Genomic DNA, 19,245 nt, shown 5'->3' on the forward strand with positions numbered 1-19,245 from the left:
CTAGGAGATGCTTGATCAACAGGATCCTCATCAAAAGAATCTGGATCAAACTCAGGTGAAGCATCTTCAAAACGAGGTGATCCTGCAGGAGAAGCCGGAGGTGTCTGTACAGGTATCACTGACAGGACTGGAGCTGGAGGAGCTACTGGAGCCCTCCCATCAGGTGGACCTAATGGAAGCCGAACTCCCAAATCATGAACCTGCATAGGCTGGTCTACTGGATCAGGAACAGGAGAAACATGCATGAATGGTCCTCGCTGCTCATCAAAGACTACATCGCGGCTGTATATGAGACGAGATGTCTCAACATCAATAAGGGGGTAGGCTTTGTGAAGACTGCTATATCTAGCAAGCATCAGTTTCTGACTTTTGGCATCCAACTTGGTGCGTGAAGCATCAGGGATCCAAACAAAAGCAAGAGAGCCAAAAACCTTCAAGTGATTGATTCTGGGCTTGTGACTTGACCAGGCCTCTTCCAGAGTTTTACCTTTGACCGCCACTGTGGGTGACCGATTCAACAGATAAACTGCAATGTTAACTGCTTCTGCCCAAAAACGCTTCAAAACATGTTTGTGTTCGAGCATGGAACGAGCCATCTCGGTGATTGTCCTGTTCCGACGTTCAACTACACTGTTTTGTTGTGGCGTGTGGGGTGTGGTGAACTGGCATTGGATGCCATGTGTATCCAAGAAGCTGGAGAAAACATTAGAACAAAATTCCCCCCCATTGTTTGATCTAAGAGTAATAATAGATTTCCCAGACTCTTTTTCAACTAAGGGTTTAAACTTCTGAAATACGGTAAATGCATTGGATTTCTTTTTAAGGAAATACACCCACATTTTTCTACTGAAATCATCTACAAACAACAGAAAATACCTGTACCCAAGAACAGGAGTGGCCATAGGGCCACAGATATCAGCATGAACAAGCTGAAGGACTTGAGAAGCTCGCCAGGAATCACCACTGGGGAAAGGTGAGCGATGTTGCTTCCCAGCTTGACATGCGTCACAAACTCCAAGGTGTTGGGTTTGAATCTCTGGCAAACCAAGAACAAGCTCATCCCGAGCAAGTTGTGAGAGATAATGCACATTTAAGTGCCCATATCGTTGATGCCAAAGTGTGCTGATGGAAGATCGCCGAGCAGCCATAGCTAAGTCTTGAGAATCACCAGAATCAGTAAGTCTGAAAAGACCATGATCCTCAAGACCAACTGCAATAGTAGACTTAGTCGCCCGATCAGTGATGGTGCACTGATGTGAATTGAAGGTGACTGCCAAGTGTGGAGAATGTTGCAGCAACTGACTAACCGAGAGTAGATTTAGTTCCATCCCTGGAACGTAGTACACATCAAGGAATATGAGCTTCCTCCCAACAGACTGAATTTGAATGTTGCCTTTACCAGCAACCGTGTACTCTTCTCCACCACCAAAGATAACAGAATCTGAATAAGGCTGGTAGTCAGTAAACCAGTCTCTGCGGTGAGTGAAATGTCGAGAGGCACCTGAATCAATGTACCAGGCAGATGACTGCACATGATCTGCGGGTCTTTTAGCCATGAAGGCGTAAAAGGCAGATTCCGCTTGCTCGGTGTGCTCTGCACTGTTCGCTTTGGGTTGTGAACCTGATTGCTTAGATTGGGCAGCTAAGCGTTTCCGACATGCAACCTTCATGTGACCATACTTGTGGCAATAGTTGCATTGAATGTTCTTCTTTTTGGTACCATCGGATGCTGGAGCAGAAGACTTCTGCTGAGATGGTTGCTGAAACTTGCCCTTATCCTTCTGAAAGGATTTCGCAGCAAAGGCTTGCTCAGTGGAGGTGGAACTGGAGCTGCTACCGAACTATTGTTTCCACTGATCTTGCTGAAGTAGCAGGGTGCAGAGATCAGTGAACTTTAGATCAACACCAGTAGATGTGATGTTGAGAGTCTCGATAAAATGCTCATAGGAATTTGGTAAACTCCGAAGAGTGATTACCACAATATCCTCTTCCTCCATCTTGCGACCGATGGCAAGTAACTGATCACGGATTTCCTGAATCCGATTCAGGTGTGCCTGGAGCGAGGTGCGCTCATCCATGACAATAGAAAACAGAGTGTTTTTCAGAAAGAAGGCTCTGCTCTTGTCGGAAGTCTCATGAAGACTTTGAGATGTGTCCAGATTTCGGCCATTGTCTTGCCGGATGGAATCTGAGAAAGCTGGTCATCAGCTATGGAGAGTTTGAGAAGCATTACTGCCTCTCGATTGTTTAGATCCCATGTATCTTGATCAGGGCCCGGAGAAGTCGGACGCTGCTTAACACCCAGAACAAGTTGATCGGTGTTTCGATATTCGAAGATTGCGATGATGCGCTCCTTCCAGGTTCCATAATTGTGACCATTGAATTTGGAATTATGCTCGAGCAGAATATTTGTCAGAGATGCCATGGCACGTTTTTCAATGGAAAATTGTGAAAATCTGTGAAGGCACGTTCTTCGAGGCAAAAATACGGAAGACCTAGAAGAATTAGAGAATGACCCAGAAGAGAGCTCGAAAAACCCAAAAGGAATTTGCTGGCTCGAAAATTGAGGCACAAAAATCGAGGCACCCAGAAAAAACGGACGACAACCCAGGTGAGCTCTCGAAAAACCCACCAAGAATCTGCAAACAAAATATTTTTTTGACCCCAAAAATTAGGGTTTCGAAAAAAAACGGCCCTAGCTAAAAAAAGCTTGAAAAATCTTCAGATTTCTTGATAAAAAATGGTTGAATCTGCTTCCCGGAGCATGATGACAGACTGAGACGGCTAAGAGCATGAAGATTTGATACAGAAACATGCAGATTTTCACCCCAAAAACGCGAGTTTGCTAGTCGTGCGGCTGTTAGAAACGATCTCAAAAAAAAAAGGTCTTAGATAAAGATCTGAACCAAAACTGTCGATTCCGCGTCTTTGGTAGGAAGTACAAACCCCTGCAACTACAACATGAGCCTCCAAATTGCACGGGTGCAGGCTGAAGACGCGAAAATGGAGTGTAAAAAAAAAAAAACGCGATTTGCAGAGGATGTTAGGCAAAAGAAATCGTGATTTTCAGATACCAGCTGAGAATGGTACAAAACGACCACGATTTTCATGCAATTTGTAGACCCGAGTTCAGAATTTCTCTAGACAGGAAAACCTAGGCGAGTTTTTGGAGAAAATAGCTGAAATAATTTTGGAAAAATTTAAACAAATAATTTCAAGAAGAAATTATAAATTTTAACAAAAAAATTTAAGCATTTAGCTTTGATACCATATTACGAGGTAATTGGTAAATACTTGCCTTGTTAATAACAGAGACCGAAAGGTCAATTTATACAAAAGAATGAGACGATGTTTCCTTAGGAAACGATCATAAAGAATAGAAACATTCTATTCCAGAGAAAGCAAAAAACGAAAGCAAACTAAAGCTAAAGATATTTACAAGATAACCATTAACTAATAATAGACGTCTTATCTATTATTGTAATAGACATTGTCACAAAAACCACAATCCTTCACGAGCAGATATAGAGACCCTGAAACCCTAGGTCGAAATTGGAGCAATCGTCAATTTTGGGGAAAATTGGAAAATCCTAGCTGCAAAGAAACCATGCTAACCCTAGCTGCGAGCATGCCACAAATACGTCGCAGATTGCAGGTGAACTTGTCTAAACATGGCCACACAAACTCTACGATTTTCAGAAAATGCACATGCAAACAGAAAGTCACACGGGTTGAAAATATGTGCAGATGGCTGCAAACATTGAAGAAAACTGCATAAATAGACAGACACGAGTTTCATCAAAAGTAGTATGAAAACTGTAAACGACACTAGGAAATTGCAGAAAGCTTGTGCGGGATGTACAGATGGAGAAGTCGCATGGGAAAAATCATGTTAAAAAAAGGTCGAATCTTCAGACAGAGCTGTTACTTTAAGGTAGCAAACAGAAAGACCTCCCAACTTTGGCTTTAAAAAAATGGATGTGGGAAACCTGTCGTGCATGACCTTAACCAGAAACAGTGCACAAAAACAATGCATGGACCAGAAATGAAAACATTGAGTAACCCTCAATTCTTGCACTGCTACAAACACGATTTTAATACAAAACAAAACCCTTGAAAATTGCAGACTGAAAAAACAATTGAATTATTTTTTGGAATAAATTTAAGGAAGTTACATTCTTTTACTAAAAAAATTTAAACTCACCAAACACTATAAAACCCCATTGACTCGCTTTGATACCATGTAATGGTAATTGTATATTTGATAATGAAGTTGAAGGTTACATTATATATGCAGTTACATTACAGTGCTTTTAAAAAACAAATGTAAACAAAAAGACAGAATTAGAAACTAGCTAAACTAACTAAGATGACCATCAAAGAAACATTACAATATTTAATGTCTGTCCACAATTTCTTGATGCTTTTATTTGATAACTTCGCCACTAATACCTTTAAATCCTTGAAAGCAGACAACGTTTACCTCCTCCAAAAAAACACATTTGTCTTTCTAGTAAAGATGTCAACCATGACCAAAACATGTGCCAACTTTGGTCTCTTTGGCCCTTGTGTAGTGTTCTTACCAAAAGGGTTCTTTTTGATGCTTCCCATACACAAAGCCTTCACAAACACTCTTGGATGCAATGACACACAGAAGATCATGAAACATATAGTGCCACTTCAAGAAAGCAATATTTAGGTAGTTAAGGTGTCCCAACCTCTCATTTCAGAAACATCCAGCATCATCAACTGAAGCAATCAATGCTCGATCATTGTGATCACAAAATTTGTTAGAATCACTAGTTGCAACAACCAAAAAAGTTATAGTTGGTAAGGGTGTACTCAATGTTATCAAAGAAGCCACTCCTGAATTTCACTGTTCCCACAACAAGCATCCTTACAACTCTGTTTCTTCTACACGTATTTTTTGAGTGCCTCCCATGACATGTTCTGCATTTTGCTGTCATCTTCCATGTGAGTTAAGAAATTATTGAACACAGGAAGATGCTCTAGAACCCAAGTTCCACTTATCATCCTACCAAGAGTTTTCTAATAGAGGCACAGACTTGGCCCTGTACGCTTTCAGCCTTTTTAGGTAGTCAAGGCTATTGTCCTTCTCAACTTTATGACTGCCAAGTGACACGGTTGAATTCACCAACTGACAAGCTTCAATGATCTCATATATCTTCAGCTATTTCTCTGAAATTGCATATGGAGTGCCATGTTTAATGAGGTGCATCCTAATGGGAACAATGACTTATTTCTGCAGCATTGCCCTGGCTTTTTATGATTCAAATGATGCTGGTACTACATCAACCATAACAGCATTATATTTTCCCAGCCACAGCATGAGAAACTGTAAGTATAAATAGAATTCAATTACTTCAGTCTAAAATGGGAAAATTACAGGACAAACATAGCAAATTAAAAGATGCTTAAATTACTTAAAAAAACATGATAAAGAGAACCACAAATGTTTTTTCATGTCAACTAGGGAATAAGAAATGGTTTCTAGACTTCAAAAGTTTCAATATTGCCAGTTTCTCTTGAATTCTTCTTAATTATCATATTTCCAGTCTTAGGAGTACATATTTTCAAAGATCCATTACTCATTTACAAAACAAAATCAGAGAAAACAAATAACAAAATTCAAATAGTCTCAAAGGTAGCCATGACTAGATATGTCAAGTTGAAGTCAATGCCCTTGCATTTATAACCATTTGCTGCAAAACGGCATAACCTTGATCATCCATAATCACATTCATCCAAATCCATTTCACTAAATGTAGGCTACTTATCAGTGTTGATCCATTCTACATTAGGATAATTCTCATATAGGTAAATTGGGTGATCATTTTCAACAGTAATTGAGATTAACAAATTTGGCGATGATGAATATATATCAACCTCCTGATATGTGCTAGAAAAATAGAAAATTATTCAAGTCATAATTGGAAAGTTCCTAATTTTAAATTTTTGTCTGTTGAAGGTAACTGCTCAATTTGTTGTGTTTACTAGTCTTTATGGTCATGGACACTCCAAGAATGCTCACAAGTAGAAGAACTGCATGCCTGAGTTGGAATTTGTGTTACCGACCAATGAAGTGATTCTGTGTCACGGTCAAAGTACTCCCAAAATAAAATGTCATTAATAATCCCGTGTGATTGAATTTATGTAATGTTTGGTAAGTCAGATTGCACATTATTAATGTAGAAATTAGTACTTGGTGTTATTGTATTCTATTGAAAAAGAATTCCTTTGCTTGCTTATACAATGTCAGTTAAACGATGGATGCCTTTCCTTTCTTTTACGAAAGAAAAATTGCAGAAATTAATTCAAATGACCATCCTCCTTGAATGATGCATTACAATAGATAGAGGGATTACAGGAACAACCTACAAAATGGATGTGAATTCATTTCTGATCCCATCTAGCATCAATGATCTCTCAGATTGGCATAACTTAGTTTTTGTCATTCTACATTTGGTCCATTTTGCCTTTGTGAGAAGTGTCTTTGGAAAGTTCTCAAGTTTGTTTGCAGCCTGGGTATTGGAGTTGTGTACCCCTTTGCCAAAACATTTATGAGGAATCTGGCTTAGCCAAAGACAACAGATCTAGAAGAAGAATGAGAGAGGAGATGGAAGAAGATTGTCTGGAGCTTTCCACTTTTAAATTTTTTTGCGCTTTTTCTTGTGTACTGCGGCCAAACCTGCTGTGTGGTATAAACAATGCCTCATTAATTATCGGCAGTGGTAATGGTATAAACAATGCCTCATTAATTAGAAGACAGCACCCAAACTAGCAAACAATGGTCACATACCAAAATTTTAAATCTTATATGCGTTGAACACAGCAACACTGGCACTGAAGTTTACAAATTCTAAATCAGCATAAGCTATGGACACCAAGAAGCCAATCATGAACTTGGCTTAAACAAGATGGCAACCTTGTGCAAACATACAGTCAAATGTGCTTGAACCTAAGTTGTGCAAACATACAGTCAGATGTGCTTGAACCTAAGTTGTGCACTTGCACATTGGGAGAAAATACTCTCAGCCATTACCAACACCAAAAGCATCAAACCTTGCAAATGGCTAATGAACCCACCCTTGGAGTAGCACCATGCACACAACATGGGCTTTGCCTTATTGCTTGATTCCAAAATTTGATTCTATGTTGGGAAAATTTTTTTGCATAGGACCTGTGCATTGAAGGAAAATTGGTGAAAACATAGGCAAATGAATTGAAAGAAGTGCATTAGGTACCCTTTACTTCATTTCATTCTTTGTCTCAATTCCCTGTGTTCATGGTATATGATCGTAGTACAACTAACCTCTTTAAACAATCACTAAATCAGTGATCTAGAGGCACAATCCATGCAGGACAAATCCATACACTAGGCATTACAACACTTCTAAACACAATTATGTCAATAAGTTCACTTGTAAGTTGTAGGCATAAGCCACCAGAAAGTGTAATGATGATGGATCATAAATATTTTAATGCAACGTAATCATCATCCACAAAAAATATCCAATGGGTTGTCTGTCCTTGGCAATTCATGACCGCCTGGCAAGCCTGCTTTGTAATTCAATCAGATAGGACATGTTGCTCATTTACCGCCTTATTTTTGTGAACTTCTTGAATTATAGATTGTCAATGCTTGTGCACATGGCAGAACCTTTGGAGACTTTTATAGGTGTAGCAATCAGATATTGGCAATGCCTTAGATTCATGTGCCCAAATGCAGAAAAGACCTAATTGAGTGCAAGATTTGTGATAAGATTTGATCTATGATTTCTTATGAATGAATCTCATCTTAGTTCTCTTGGCTGTGTCCTGTTAGCAACTAGAATTACTCGGACAAGTTGAAAGGTCTAGGTAGATGGACCTTAGGATCAAACTGAAGAGCCACTATTTTTTCATTTTTAATATGAGATATTTAACAACAGAAAAAAACAAATCCAATGTATGTGCCTGTTGAATACAACAGAAGACTGCCTTCTTGCCTGAGCACAAGATTCATTGTCCTTTGTGTTTTAATATTATTTTTTCCTTGCTAATTATTTGTATATAAATTTGTTGCATCCTCTGAAAAGGAAAGATTATTCATTGTGATTGCTACTACTATATATCAAATTGGGGGACTACTCGGGGCATATGGGGAATCGATCTTTTAATTATAACTGCACATTTTTTGATGCAACTAGAGTCAGATTGACATATGGAATACTTGATTGACATCCAGATGCAGGGAAGGGTTTGCATTTTGGATTTATCTAAATTTAAATTATGTGCAAATTGTTGTTGAAGATAATTTGATTTCTATGCTGTTTTGAAGAATTGACTTTGGGCTTTATTTTTGGATTGTATATATATACACACACACATACATTACTCTTTCGTTTGTGGTATATTGGAGTCCTCTTAATTTCTATTGATATCCAAGACTGATAATATTTTTGTCTGATAACAGTTCCAGAAGCTAAAAGATGCTATTGCATTACACAACACAGCTCGATGCAGCCTTGGTCCTCCACTTGGTGTTGGTGATATTGACCTTTTGGGATCTACAAGTACAAATGACAAAACTACTGCAGCTGGAGCATCAAGATGATGAATTGTTCTTAAAATTGATATCTCAGTCAGCCCTTTGCTCTTGCATTTCTAAAAATTGCATTCAGTTCTTGGTCTGTATATTTTACATAGGAAAGGTGGACATTGTCCTGTAATTTATAATCTTGAAATTTGCTTCTCGAGCCTAGAAGCCTATGTCAAATACAATTGGTATGGGTCATCCATTTTTTTCTCACCTGTCATCTGTCATCAGTTTTGAGCATACTAGGATTGGCTTAGATTCTTGACAGCTGACTTACTTGGCAATCCTGGCCAGGAAGATTTTTTATTTTGTAACACCATACCTCATCATTGTATTTGCAAGTTTATCACAATCCATGGCAAAGATGCTTTGCTCAGAAAATGCCACATGCTCAGTTTATTTTTCTGATTTTGTACACCCTTATTATTGATTTTAAAGTATCTAATGTTTCATTCAGCAATGTTGTTGTCCAAGTTAACTTTGGACACATGGTTGGGTTTCCATCTTTCAAAAATCAATAGCCCTTCACATTCAGTTGTGTATATATTTCCATATTCAATATGCACAGAAACATGATATATTATTGCTACTTTCTAAGCAAATGTTCTTTTGTCCGAGTCATTTTTATTTTCTGAATTAGTAACTATCACATAGATAAGCATGGATTTTGTTATTCACCGTATAAAAGTTGTGTCAATGTGAAAGTTTTTCTGTTCTTTCCTAGCAGAACATAAGTAGTGTGAAGCAACATAATAGGAACTTAAAGTGTGCTTTGTAATGGAGCATTTGGGTGGGAGTGTGGGGCTTTCCAATTCAGGTGATTTAGGGAATGAGAGTGAGGATGATAATGATAATCCAGGAGGTTTTGTGAGTATTTGGAAAAGGATTCAATGGTGGGAAGCCGCTGCCTGTTTTCAGGTATCCAGGCTTGTTGATTGTGGGCTTTTATGCAGTGTCAGTGATGTTCTTTGGGTGTTTCATCCTTGCCCCTTTGTGCCGTGAAAAGTCTTGTTGTTTGCTACTGAGTCCTTGAGGGTGGAGGATTTTTTCCTCCCTCTCTGGTTTTATTCTTGCTTTCTTATTTTAGGGACTTTGCTTGCCGTTGGTCGTAGACTGGGGTGTGTTTATGTTCCTCTTTGTGGAGATAGGTGTAAGCCCTGCTGTGCTTCATTTTTGGGGACTTTCTCAGTCTTTGTTATGACTGTTGGATGGAGAGGGGGCTCCTCATGTGAATGGCACTTTTCTACGAGGATTTGCTCTGGTTTGTTAGCAGAGATTGATTGACTCTTCAACATCTTGGAGAGTTCATAGGATTTATGGTTTCTTGAGCCTTGTTGCTTCATTTGAGTTGGGGATGCTCAATTTGAAGGAGCTAAGGGGCTCGAGAATTGTTGAAGGCCCTAGTTGTTATTTCTGTTCTGAAGGAGGTGCTTTGGAACTTTTGGTGGCTTGGTGCTCATTACGTTGTGCTTGGCCCCAATTGTTCTGAGTGTGCTAAGAATGGGGTTGAATTGTCTTCCTCAAGATCTTACAGGTGTTGGCATCTCTCCAGCTGGGAGAGTTGGTCTGTTTGATAGGCTACTTGTAGCCTTTTGTTTGTTTTTGCTTTGTGGTGATGTAAGTGGCCTTCACTTTCAGTTTTCTTTGCTTTTGGGTTGGGTTGGGACAATGATCTTGTTAGCTCTATTTCCAGAAGGTTGCAAAATTTGAAGTGCATGCCAAAATTCTCCTTTGTTAATAAAAAACTGGCCCATGTTTTGAGACTCACCTAAATTTTTTTCTCCAAGTGTTGGTAAGTTCCAAAGCAAAACTCTGATTTTGTTATAATATTGTGTTACCTTTATGTGACTTGAAGAAAGGGCCTGTTCATCATTAAAAAAGGGGACTTTCTTATTTTACCTAATGTAACGACTTCTTGTTTTATCCTGTAACCGATATCCCAAGGTTTTATGTCATGAACTTAAGTGTGGGTCGTTTTAATATGTGGGGGGATCCTTTATTATTTCCTAGGTGAACATCCTGTTCAACGCATGCCATTATGATGGTTTAAACCTTGTGAAATATCCTGCCCAAGGTTCATAGAATACACTCTAGTTAACGCCTTTCTTTTCCTACAATGTGGCAATTCCCCATTTGGTGATGCATGTCTTAGAAAATGGAGCAGACCCACTAGTTTATTTCCTTGAGTACAGAGTTGATCAAACAAATCCAACGTTTGGCATGATGTCGTGAAGAGAAGGTGCGAGGAAGATATTCATCGTGAAAATGTAACGTGTGTCCAAGGTGGGACCTGAGAGGTAGTTGAAAGAGGTTGGTTCCAACAATAACTCAATGTATGCCACGTGTCATAGGCTTATGAAGTGTAGTGGGCTGCACAAAGCAAGTAGTGCCAAGATGGAATCCAGGTGTCATTTTCCAGTTGGTTTGACCTCCTTGTCACCAAACAAAAATGGACCCAGCACTGGAGAATTAAATTTGAATTGTTGACCCATGCTTCTATAAAAATTAATCAGTGACCTAACTTCCAAATCGATCTATGGTTCCTTTTGTCCGTTGTCTCCAAGATTGTTCATGAGTGGAATTCGTGTGACCATTGATGAGATAATTTTTTTTTCTTTGCACGGAGTTTTCCTTGTCATAAGTACTTCCTAAGTTTCTAGTGTGATTGTAGAGAGGAGAAGACGCTGTTGGGATAAGTTGTTGAGGACTAGGGTTTTTTCACGGGAAGGTATTGAAGGCAATTGTGAGCTTGAAAATTAGTAAGTGCTTTTGTCTAGTTTGTTGAATTTTCTTTTCGAGAGAACAAGATCGTTAATTTCTTGTGGATATTGCATAATCATAAACCCTAGAATGACGATTAGGAGGGATTTTATAGGAAAGATAGATTATCAAGATAGGTCAGTGTGATGATTTTTTGGAGCAATTAGACATATCTACCAATGATTATTCAAAAGGAAGGAAACTCGTTCCTACTTTACCCTGTCTCATGGTCGTTGAGGGTTTATATGATAGAGGGAATTGGGTACGAGATACTCAGACAACAAAGAGTGGTTTGCATTTTTTTAAGACTTGGTTTTCACAAAGGAATTCATGTGCCTCACATGGTAATGTTTGGAATTTGACTTGGGAAAATTAATAGTATCTAGGGTTATTATGGATACAAACCTCTTAACCCTAATTGTAAAGAGATATGATCCAATGCTTAGATTTTTTCGAGATATTAATGGGAATTGTCTAGTGAAAATCATAGCATAAGAGATTTGTGAGGTTATTGGGTTGGATCCACCTTTTGATTTCCACGAGGTCACCAGATTTTAGAAATTGCAAAAAAGTGTATGAAGCCTAGCAGGTTTATCTTACGAATGTTCCTTTGAAGGCTATTTGGGATTTGACTTTGGTTGCATCGTCCACCCCTAAGCCATTCTTAAATACTCCCCTAAGCCATTCTTAAATACTTTAATTCTCATGCCCTAGATCTCTGTCTTTGTGTAAGGTTTTTGGTGAGGATGAGCAAAATTCAATGCCTATCCATTGTATGTACATGATGGTATCCATTGTATGTACATGATGGTGCAAATTCTTTATTACGATGTTGATGTGGTTTTTGATTTTGCCTCTTATATTGTTGAACAAATACACCATGGCTTGGTGGGAATTGAGAAAGTAGAGGTTGACAAACCTTTTGGGTGGTACTTTATGCTTATACACATGTTTCTTTATAAAGGATCATCTCATTTTGGAAGAGAGATGGACATGACAAAGAGAAAGGGGAGGTATTACCTGTCCAATTGTGGAGTGTAGACATGTCATGGCATCAGGAAGATGCTAGTTTTGTCAGATTTGCTAAATACTTTGCTTCTAAGTCGAGAGTATTATTATCACAAGATAACCCAAGAATCCCAAAAGTACTATTTGAGTTCATTTTAGGCCAAAGGAATTTGCTAAGGATTTGAAGGATGTGCATAATTGGGGTGATATTATCCCTTGTTTCTAGAGTTTTTAAAGTATATGGTTTTCAAGGGACTACCATGTGTTGCCCTATCAGATATCTTTCAAGGTTGGTGTTGGAGAAGTTTTGTGGCAAATTGGTTGTTTGGAGGAGGCATAGTTAAAAGGGAGATCCAAAACTACAAATTTTCCTCCTTCCATTGTTGTATATCAATTTATAATCACAAAGATAGGATAAATATATTTGGATAAAATCTTGGAACCATATAGAATAGCAACATTTCATGCCATGTTTTCTCATTTTGAGGGATTTTATGAGACATTTCAAAAAATGACTGAGGCTAAGTGATGGAATCACCAATTTTATTATCCTGAAGATATAATTAGAAATGAACATTCTTTGCAAGAACAAGAAGTTAAGAAAGAAAAGTGAAGGGTCTACAAAAAGGCCTTAGATTTTATAAATTCTTGTGATAAGGATTATGACCCTTTAAAGAATGCAAAAACCTAGCCAAATTAGTGACACATTTTGGAGAAATTATGAAAATTCTAAATGAGAAAAGGGCCATGGTTATGAGCACAAATCCTGAGAAAATAAATGAGGTAATGGAGAGACTTGCACTTACCATTGCTGCTGCTCTTGGTCAATACTCTCTTCAAAGGAAGACAAGGTATAGTGTTGTGAAACAAGGAGGAAGTCATGTAGGGAGACGAGAGGGATCAAAACGTAGACCTTCATTGAGCCATCCATCAGATGTCCCTCCTGCCCCAACATATAAAAGACATCCATTGGAGAGTCCTCCATTGGAATCTAGTTAAAACAGGCAAAGAAGGGAAGGGGCAACCTCATCAGGTAAAGAGATGTATTCACTTTCCCAATCCCCAATGCATTATGAAATAGAACAAGTAATGGTCGAGCAATTGATGTAATTGGGCAATCAAGAGGACCTAATGGCTACCACAACTGAATTGGAAGAAGAAATGCTAGATATGTTTTGTGAGAAGATTTTGATAAGCACAAGATCTTGATTGTGTATTGATCTTATTCACAAGGTGGTGGAGTAGATTTGAGATTATTGTGTCGGATTTGTAATTCAAAGCCCAAATGGATAAATCACTGTCCATGGTATCATTTTGAGCAGATATCTAGGCTTACATAGCTTCAAAATCTTTGATAAAAAACTTATTTACTTTGTGTTGAATTATGGATCTAAATGAATTAGCCTATACTTGACTTAGGGACCATAAGATATGGATTATTAGCTCTCTTTCATTCTTTTGGTTATCCTATAGTTAGAAGAATTGAAGGACCATTGTTTTCTTTATTGGGGATTAAGAACGGATTTGTAGTTTGATAAATAAGAGGATTAATCCTCGGTATACTTGCTTGAACTTTGTAGAGTTCAAAGGGAAGAAGTCTTTAATGTCTTGTTAGTTGGTCCTTTTGGTATGTCAGGATGCATTTTTCATGGTTTGCAGTTAGCTTCTAGGTATTTTCCACATTCCAAAAGGTGATTAAAACACTACCAAACATGAGCCAACAAAATGACAACTCTACTGGGGATACACTATGTTGGGGTTGCGTAAAATATTATATAGTATGTGTGTGAGACTAGTGTCCTTTCATCGCTTGACAAAGTTGTTTTCTTCTGTAATATATTGTGTCTCATCAGGTCAGTATTTTTTCTCACACTTGGGTGTAAGTATTTAATATTTTATGTTAAAAGTGGGCCAATAAGGTTAGTCACGTTCTTCACAGGTGAGGGGCTTTCTTTCTGTGGGGTCATTTCACACTCTTTGTAGATTCTCAAGGTTTGTCATTAGAAAAGTCTTATCTCCCTTAGTGGGTGGCGACTCAGTCAAGGTTTCATAACTACTATTTGGTTTATATCTTAACAAAATGGCTGACAAGAGAAAAAACATGAGGGCTTACACAAGAGCACACCCTGATGTCCCACTACAAATGACTTACCACAAGCTGGTAGAAAGAGTTGGCCTAGGAAAAAGGGAGAATTTAGTCATGGTTAGAAACCTAGGGATAATGTTGAAATAACCCATAGAGGACAAGGAGCCCTCGTCTTTTATCTTTGAATCTAAAAAATCTAGGCTTATGGGTGGACTCTTCACTACTCCTTTTCAGCAAGAAACAAACTACTAGGATAAAACAATTTCTTCTATTGGAGATGCTTTTTTTAGGCAAAGTGGTTCTAAATGAATGGATCAGCAAGGTAGATCAAACAATATCCAACCTAGAGGATCTCATTTAGAGTATATACCTTTTACTGAGAGAAATCTTATAGATCTTGATGATACCACAGAATCAGAAGCTACTAGTGTAAATCACAACGATCTCTTTAATGAATTAATTTTTCTTAGAAAGAAAGTTGTAGAAGAAGATGCCAAATACTTACATTTGGAGAACGAGAAAGAAAGGATAACCATGGATGCTCTCATGGAGAGATAAAATTTGCTGAGAAGGATGACCTTTTTGAAAGAACAAAACAAGAAGTTGGAAGAAAGATCTACATCCTCACACACACATTAATGTGGTGATTTTGAAATTGAAATCAAAGATTCAAGATGAGGAGCGTGCTTTACTAGAAAAAGAGGGACTTGTCATTGCACAAATCCATCCATATAAGTGATTAGAGGAAATTAGGGTTGAAACAAGTACCACAGAGTCTACAACTAAGGTTGTAGATAAAGGTAAACAAAAGGTTGTAAACATTCAAATAAATGAACCCATGGTGAAATCAAAGAGCACCTTTACCATGTCCAAAATTGATTTGGAATTAGAGAAGAGTAGAAAAGAGTGCGAGGATCTTGCCAAGGAATTGGAAAAGGATGAGAATGAAGCTCAAGCAACAAAAATGAGAAAAAAAACCCAATTCGTCAAGTCTTCTTTTGACCTTGCTATTGGACAAGCTGCATATTCTCAAGATATGTCTTTTGGTGTATCTTGTAGTCTTATAACAAGTAATATGAGTATTTCCAAAGCTAGTCTCATGATTTCTTTTGTTGAAATAGGCCAAATTGTGTCTGGACAACATGCAAACACTAAAGTAGGAACAATATCCAATACTGCTAGACCAAGTGCTAGTGGTAATCAAGGTTTTCAAAGGAAACCTATATATTTAGAAAGATACAAGAAAATATGTATTGCAGGGATCCCAGGATATCCTAATCCCGTTACTAATGAATTAAGAGATAAGGTCACAAAATTTGCTGGTAACAATGCCATTAGTGGAGAGGAAAACCTTAGGAACTTTATTGATATGTTGAATGATTATGAAGTGGAGCACCAAGATGTAGTCATGAAATTATTTGTCCATTCCCTTACTGAAGATGCTAGAGATTGGTTTAGGAGACTCCTTGATGACATAATTAGTTCTTGGGATGATCTTGAAAAGTGTTTTAAAGAACAATATAGAGATAATACTAATGTTGCCTTTGTGTTTAATGAGTTTAATAACATCAAGAAAAACTAGGATGAATCCACCTTTGACTTCAATGTTAGGTTTCAAAAAGGAATGTATAAACTCTTGCAAGTTATGAGACTAGATGAAAATGTGTGTCTGACAATCTATCTCAATGCATTTGATAGAAAAATGGCATACATACTTAGAGGTAAAGACCCCAAGACATTAAGAGATGCTTTTAGAGTTGTAGTAAATATTGAAAATAATAGGAGGGCCTTAGTTAAGTTGGGAAGAAGAGATGACCCTAAGTTGTTTAACTCTTGAGGTAACAAAAGAGAAAGTAACAAGCCTGGGGGAAACAAGAAGTGCAAGGAAGACAAGATGGACAAGGTTTTGAAGATATTAAAGGATCTAAAACTTCCTTTCACTAATAATAATAAGGGTTCTACTGTTGATGAACTACAGTTTGGTAATAATAACTTCAGTAGATAGAATAGGCTACAAATTTTCCCTTATAACACTCATTGGAAAGATGGGAAGCCAATTAATAATGTTTATAAAGAAAACACTAAAAAGGTCACTCCAGATTCATTGCAAAGGAACACAGTAAATGTTGTAGAGGATATCCCTTGGTGCATGGCCTGTCAATCACCTCATTCACTTGAATATTGTGCAGTTGCCAAATTAATTATTCCATCCCAAAAATCAAAGCTAGAAGAAGGTGAGGAAAAGGAAAATCTAGATAATGTATCATGTAATCTGGTAGGTTCATATCATGAGTTTGATGACAATTTTGATCAAGGAGAGCCTGTTATGGATGTAGACTTGCAGAGATATAACTATAAGAGGTTTTGTATCAATGAATTTTCTCTGACAATGATGAAGAAGTGGATAATAAAGCATGTAATATAGTATCTAATGTGAGTCATATAAACTTGAGGAAACCATCAAAATAAGAATTTGATAGAATTACAATATACATGGTTTCTCAAGTTAAGAGCACATAAAATTTGAGAAATAGAACATTCAATGGTGATTCTAGTAAACCTTCTAGAATATTCATTAAGGATGTTCCACATAAGATCTTTGATGTAAGAAAAGCCAAAGATCCATTGGTGATGAAGGTGAAAGATGTAAAGGAAAAGACATGGAACCTAAGAAAATCATAGTAGCTCAAAATATTGAAAAGAAGATAGAAACTACAAAAGTAAAGAAACTTGTGGTAAAGATCATCAAACAAGTTGATAATGCTATATTTTAACTCAAGGAGGGAAATGATATGGTTATTGAACTTCCACCTTATACTCTTGTAGATATGTTATCTATGCTTTCATATATCACAATAAAAAATCCTTTATATGAAATGTTTAGGATAGAGGAAAATAAAAATAAGGCTTTAGCATACAAAGATTCTAGGAGGCAATGGAGAGAAGTTATGTAAGGTTAAGGAGGATGAGAGGGTAGTTTCACAAATCCCTCCTATGTACCTTGATAGTTCGACTGTTTCTTATATTGAAAATATTAACCCATTTTTCCCGAGCCTCATTATAAATGGTAAGACAATAAAGAACTATATGATTGACTTAGGTGCTTCAAATATTGTCACACCTTTCAAAATAATGGAATCCTTAGGCTAAAGAGTTGATACAAAACAAGGAAGATGTTGTGCCTTTGATTTTTGGGAAGTTCTTGTCATATGGACTATTAGTGCATTACCATATAGGTTAGCTGCATATTCTAATGAGACCCAACCATGAGTGTATTGGTAGTAGACATTCCCCCTCAGTATGACATGTTGTTATCTAGAAAGCAGAGTGCTACTATGGGGGGTATCCCGTAGTGTGATATGTCACTTTCCATATTTCACATAGATGATAAAGATACGAAAGTAAACATATAACCAAGGGTCACTCATATGATTGAGGGAAACATACACAATGATGCAACATGTTTCCTAGACAAATACATTAATTCTTTCAGAGAAGAAGTCATTTTTGTAGAAAAAGAAAGAACACAACCACCTGTGACACAAGAAGCTAATAGTAGCTCTGAGAATGGAGTTTTGTGGACAATGTATTTTGATGGAGAAAATTCTAAAGAGAGAGATGGTGGTCGAGTACTCCTTATTTTACAAGAAAAGAAAACTTTTAGATTTTCTTTTACTCTTGATTTCACATGTATGAAGAACATTGCAGAATATGAAGAATTGCTTCTAAGTTTGAAGTTGGCTGCAAAGCATGAAATTAAATGCTTGCATGTGATTGGGGACTCAGAGTTAGTGGTGTCACAAATTAGGCAGTTGTATGCATAAAAGAATAAGAAGCTCAAGCAATACAAGAATGCCATATGGGATGAAATTGAGGCCTTTGATGCCTTTGGTATCACATGGATGGATATGAAAAATAATAAGATGACACATCTGTTAGCAAATGTAGCTATCGAACCCGATGATATAACTTTTGCAGGGGTATCCAAGGTTGAAGTGCAAACTAGGCATTCAATTTTAGATAATGTTGAAAGTTAGCAGGCGTTTGAAGATGACTTCGACATTTTGAATTTTCTAAATTGTGAAGGTAAGTATCATGGTCAGGAGTTAGACTGAAATGCACTTATAGAGATTGCAAATGGAAAGGATACCATTTTTGTGATTGAGGTAATACAACTCAAGACTAACAAAGTACCCAAAGGCTTAGTTGTTTTGGAAATTATCATTGATAACCAGGATAGGGTGAAATTAGACATTAAAGATAAGAAGCTAGAGTAGTTAGAGGAGATAAATTTAGGCACAAATGAAGCTTCCAAGAAGGTATATATAGGTAACAAAATATCTCTTGCTTTTTGAAAATATCTGGTTGAATTGTTAAGAAAATATAGACATATTTTTGCATGGTCATATGATGATTTGAAAGCCTATAAAGAGGACCTTTTCAAATATGTTATTCCTCTTAAAGAGAATGATAAACCATTCAAGAAAAAAACAAAGAACAATAAATCCTACCCTAGCTCTTAAGATGCAAGAAAAGTCAATGAAACTGAAAGATGGTGGTAAAATAAAACCAATTATACATTCAACTTGGGTATCAAACTTGGTGCATTTTAGGAAGAATAATGGAGACACTAGGCTTTGTGTTGATTTCTAGAATTTAAACATTTCATCATTGAAGAAAAAATATGGATTACCCAATATGGAAACTATGTTGAAAAGAGTGATAGGATCTGAGCTAATGTCCATGATGGATGACTTCTTTGGCTATAACTAAGAATTAGTGGATGAAGCTA

At 37.2% G+C, this 19,245-nt stretch overlaps 1 protein-coding gene across 1 annotated transcript in view; it reads left to right on the forward strand.

The window, feature by feature from the left end:
- The window catches only part of LOC149576580 (thioredoxin-like 2, chloroplastic), a 43,621-nt gene extending 34,566 nt beyond the window's left edge, over positions 1 to 9,055 (forward strand). Inside the window, exon 4 of the mRNA XM_089818039.1 lies at positions 8,477 to 9,055. Within this exon, the coding sequence (XP_089674165.1) occupies positions 8,477 to 8,617 (141 nt within the window). The 3' untranslated portion in view covers positions 8,618 to 9,055. The remainder of the gene's footprint in view (positions 1 to 8,476) is intronic.
- Positions 9,056 to 19,245: the final 10,190 nt, after the last annotated feature.

Source organism: Cupressus sempervirens, chromosome 1, assembly GCF_028749045.1.
Source record: "Cupressus sempervirens isolate cs-2001-9-10 chromosome 1, ASM2874904v1, whole genome shotgun sequence".
NCBI classification, from domain to species: domain Eukaryota; kingdom Viridiplantae; phylum Streptophyta; class Pinopsida; order Cupressales; family Cupressaceae; genus Cupressus; species Cupressus sempervirens.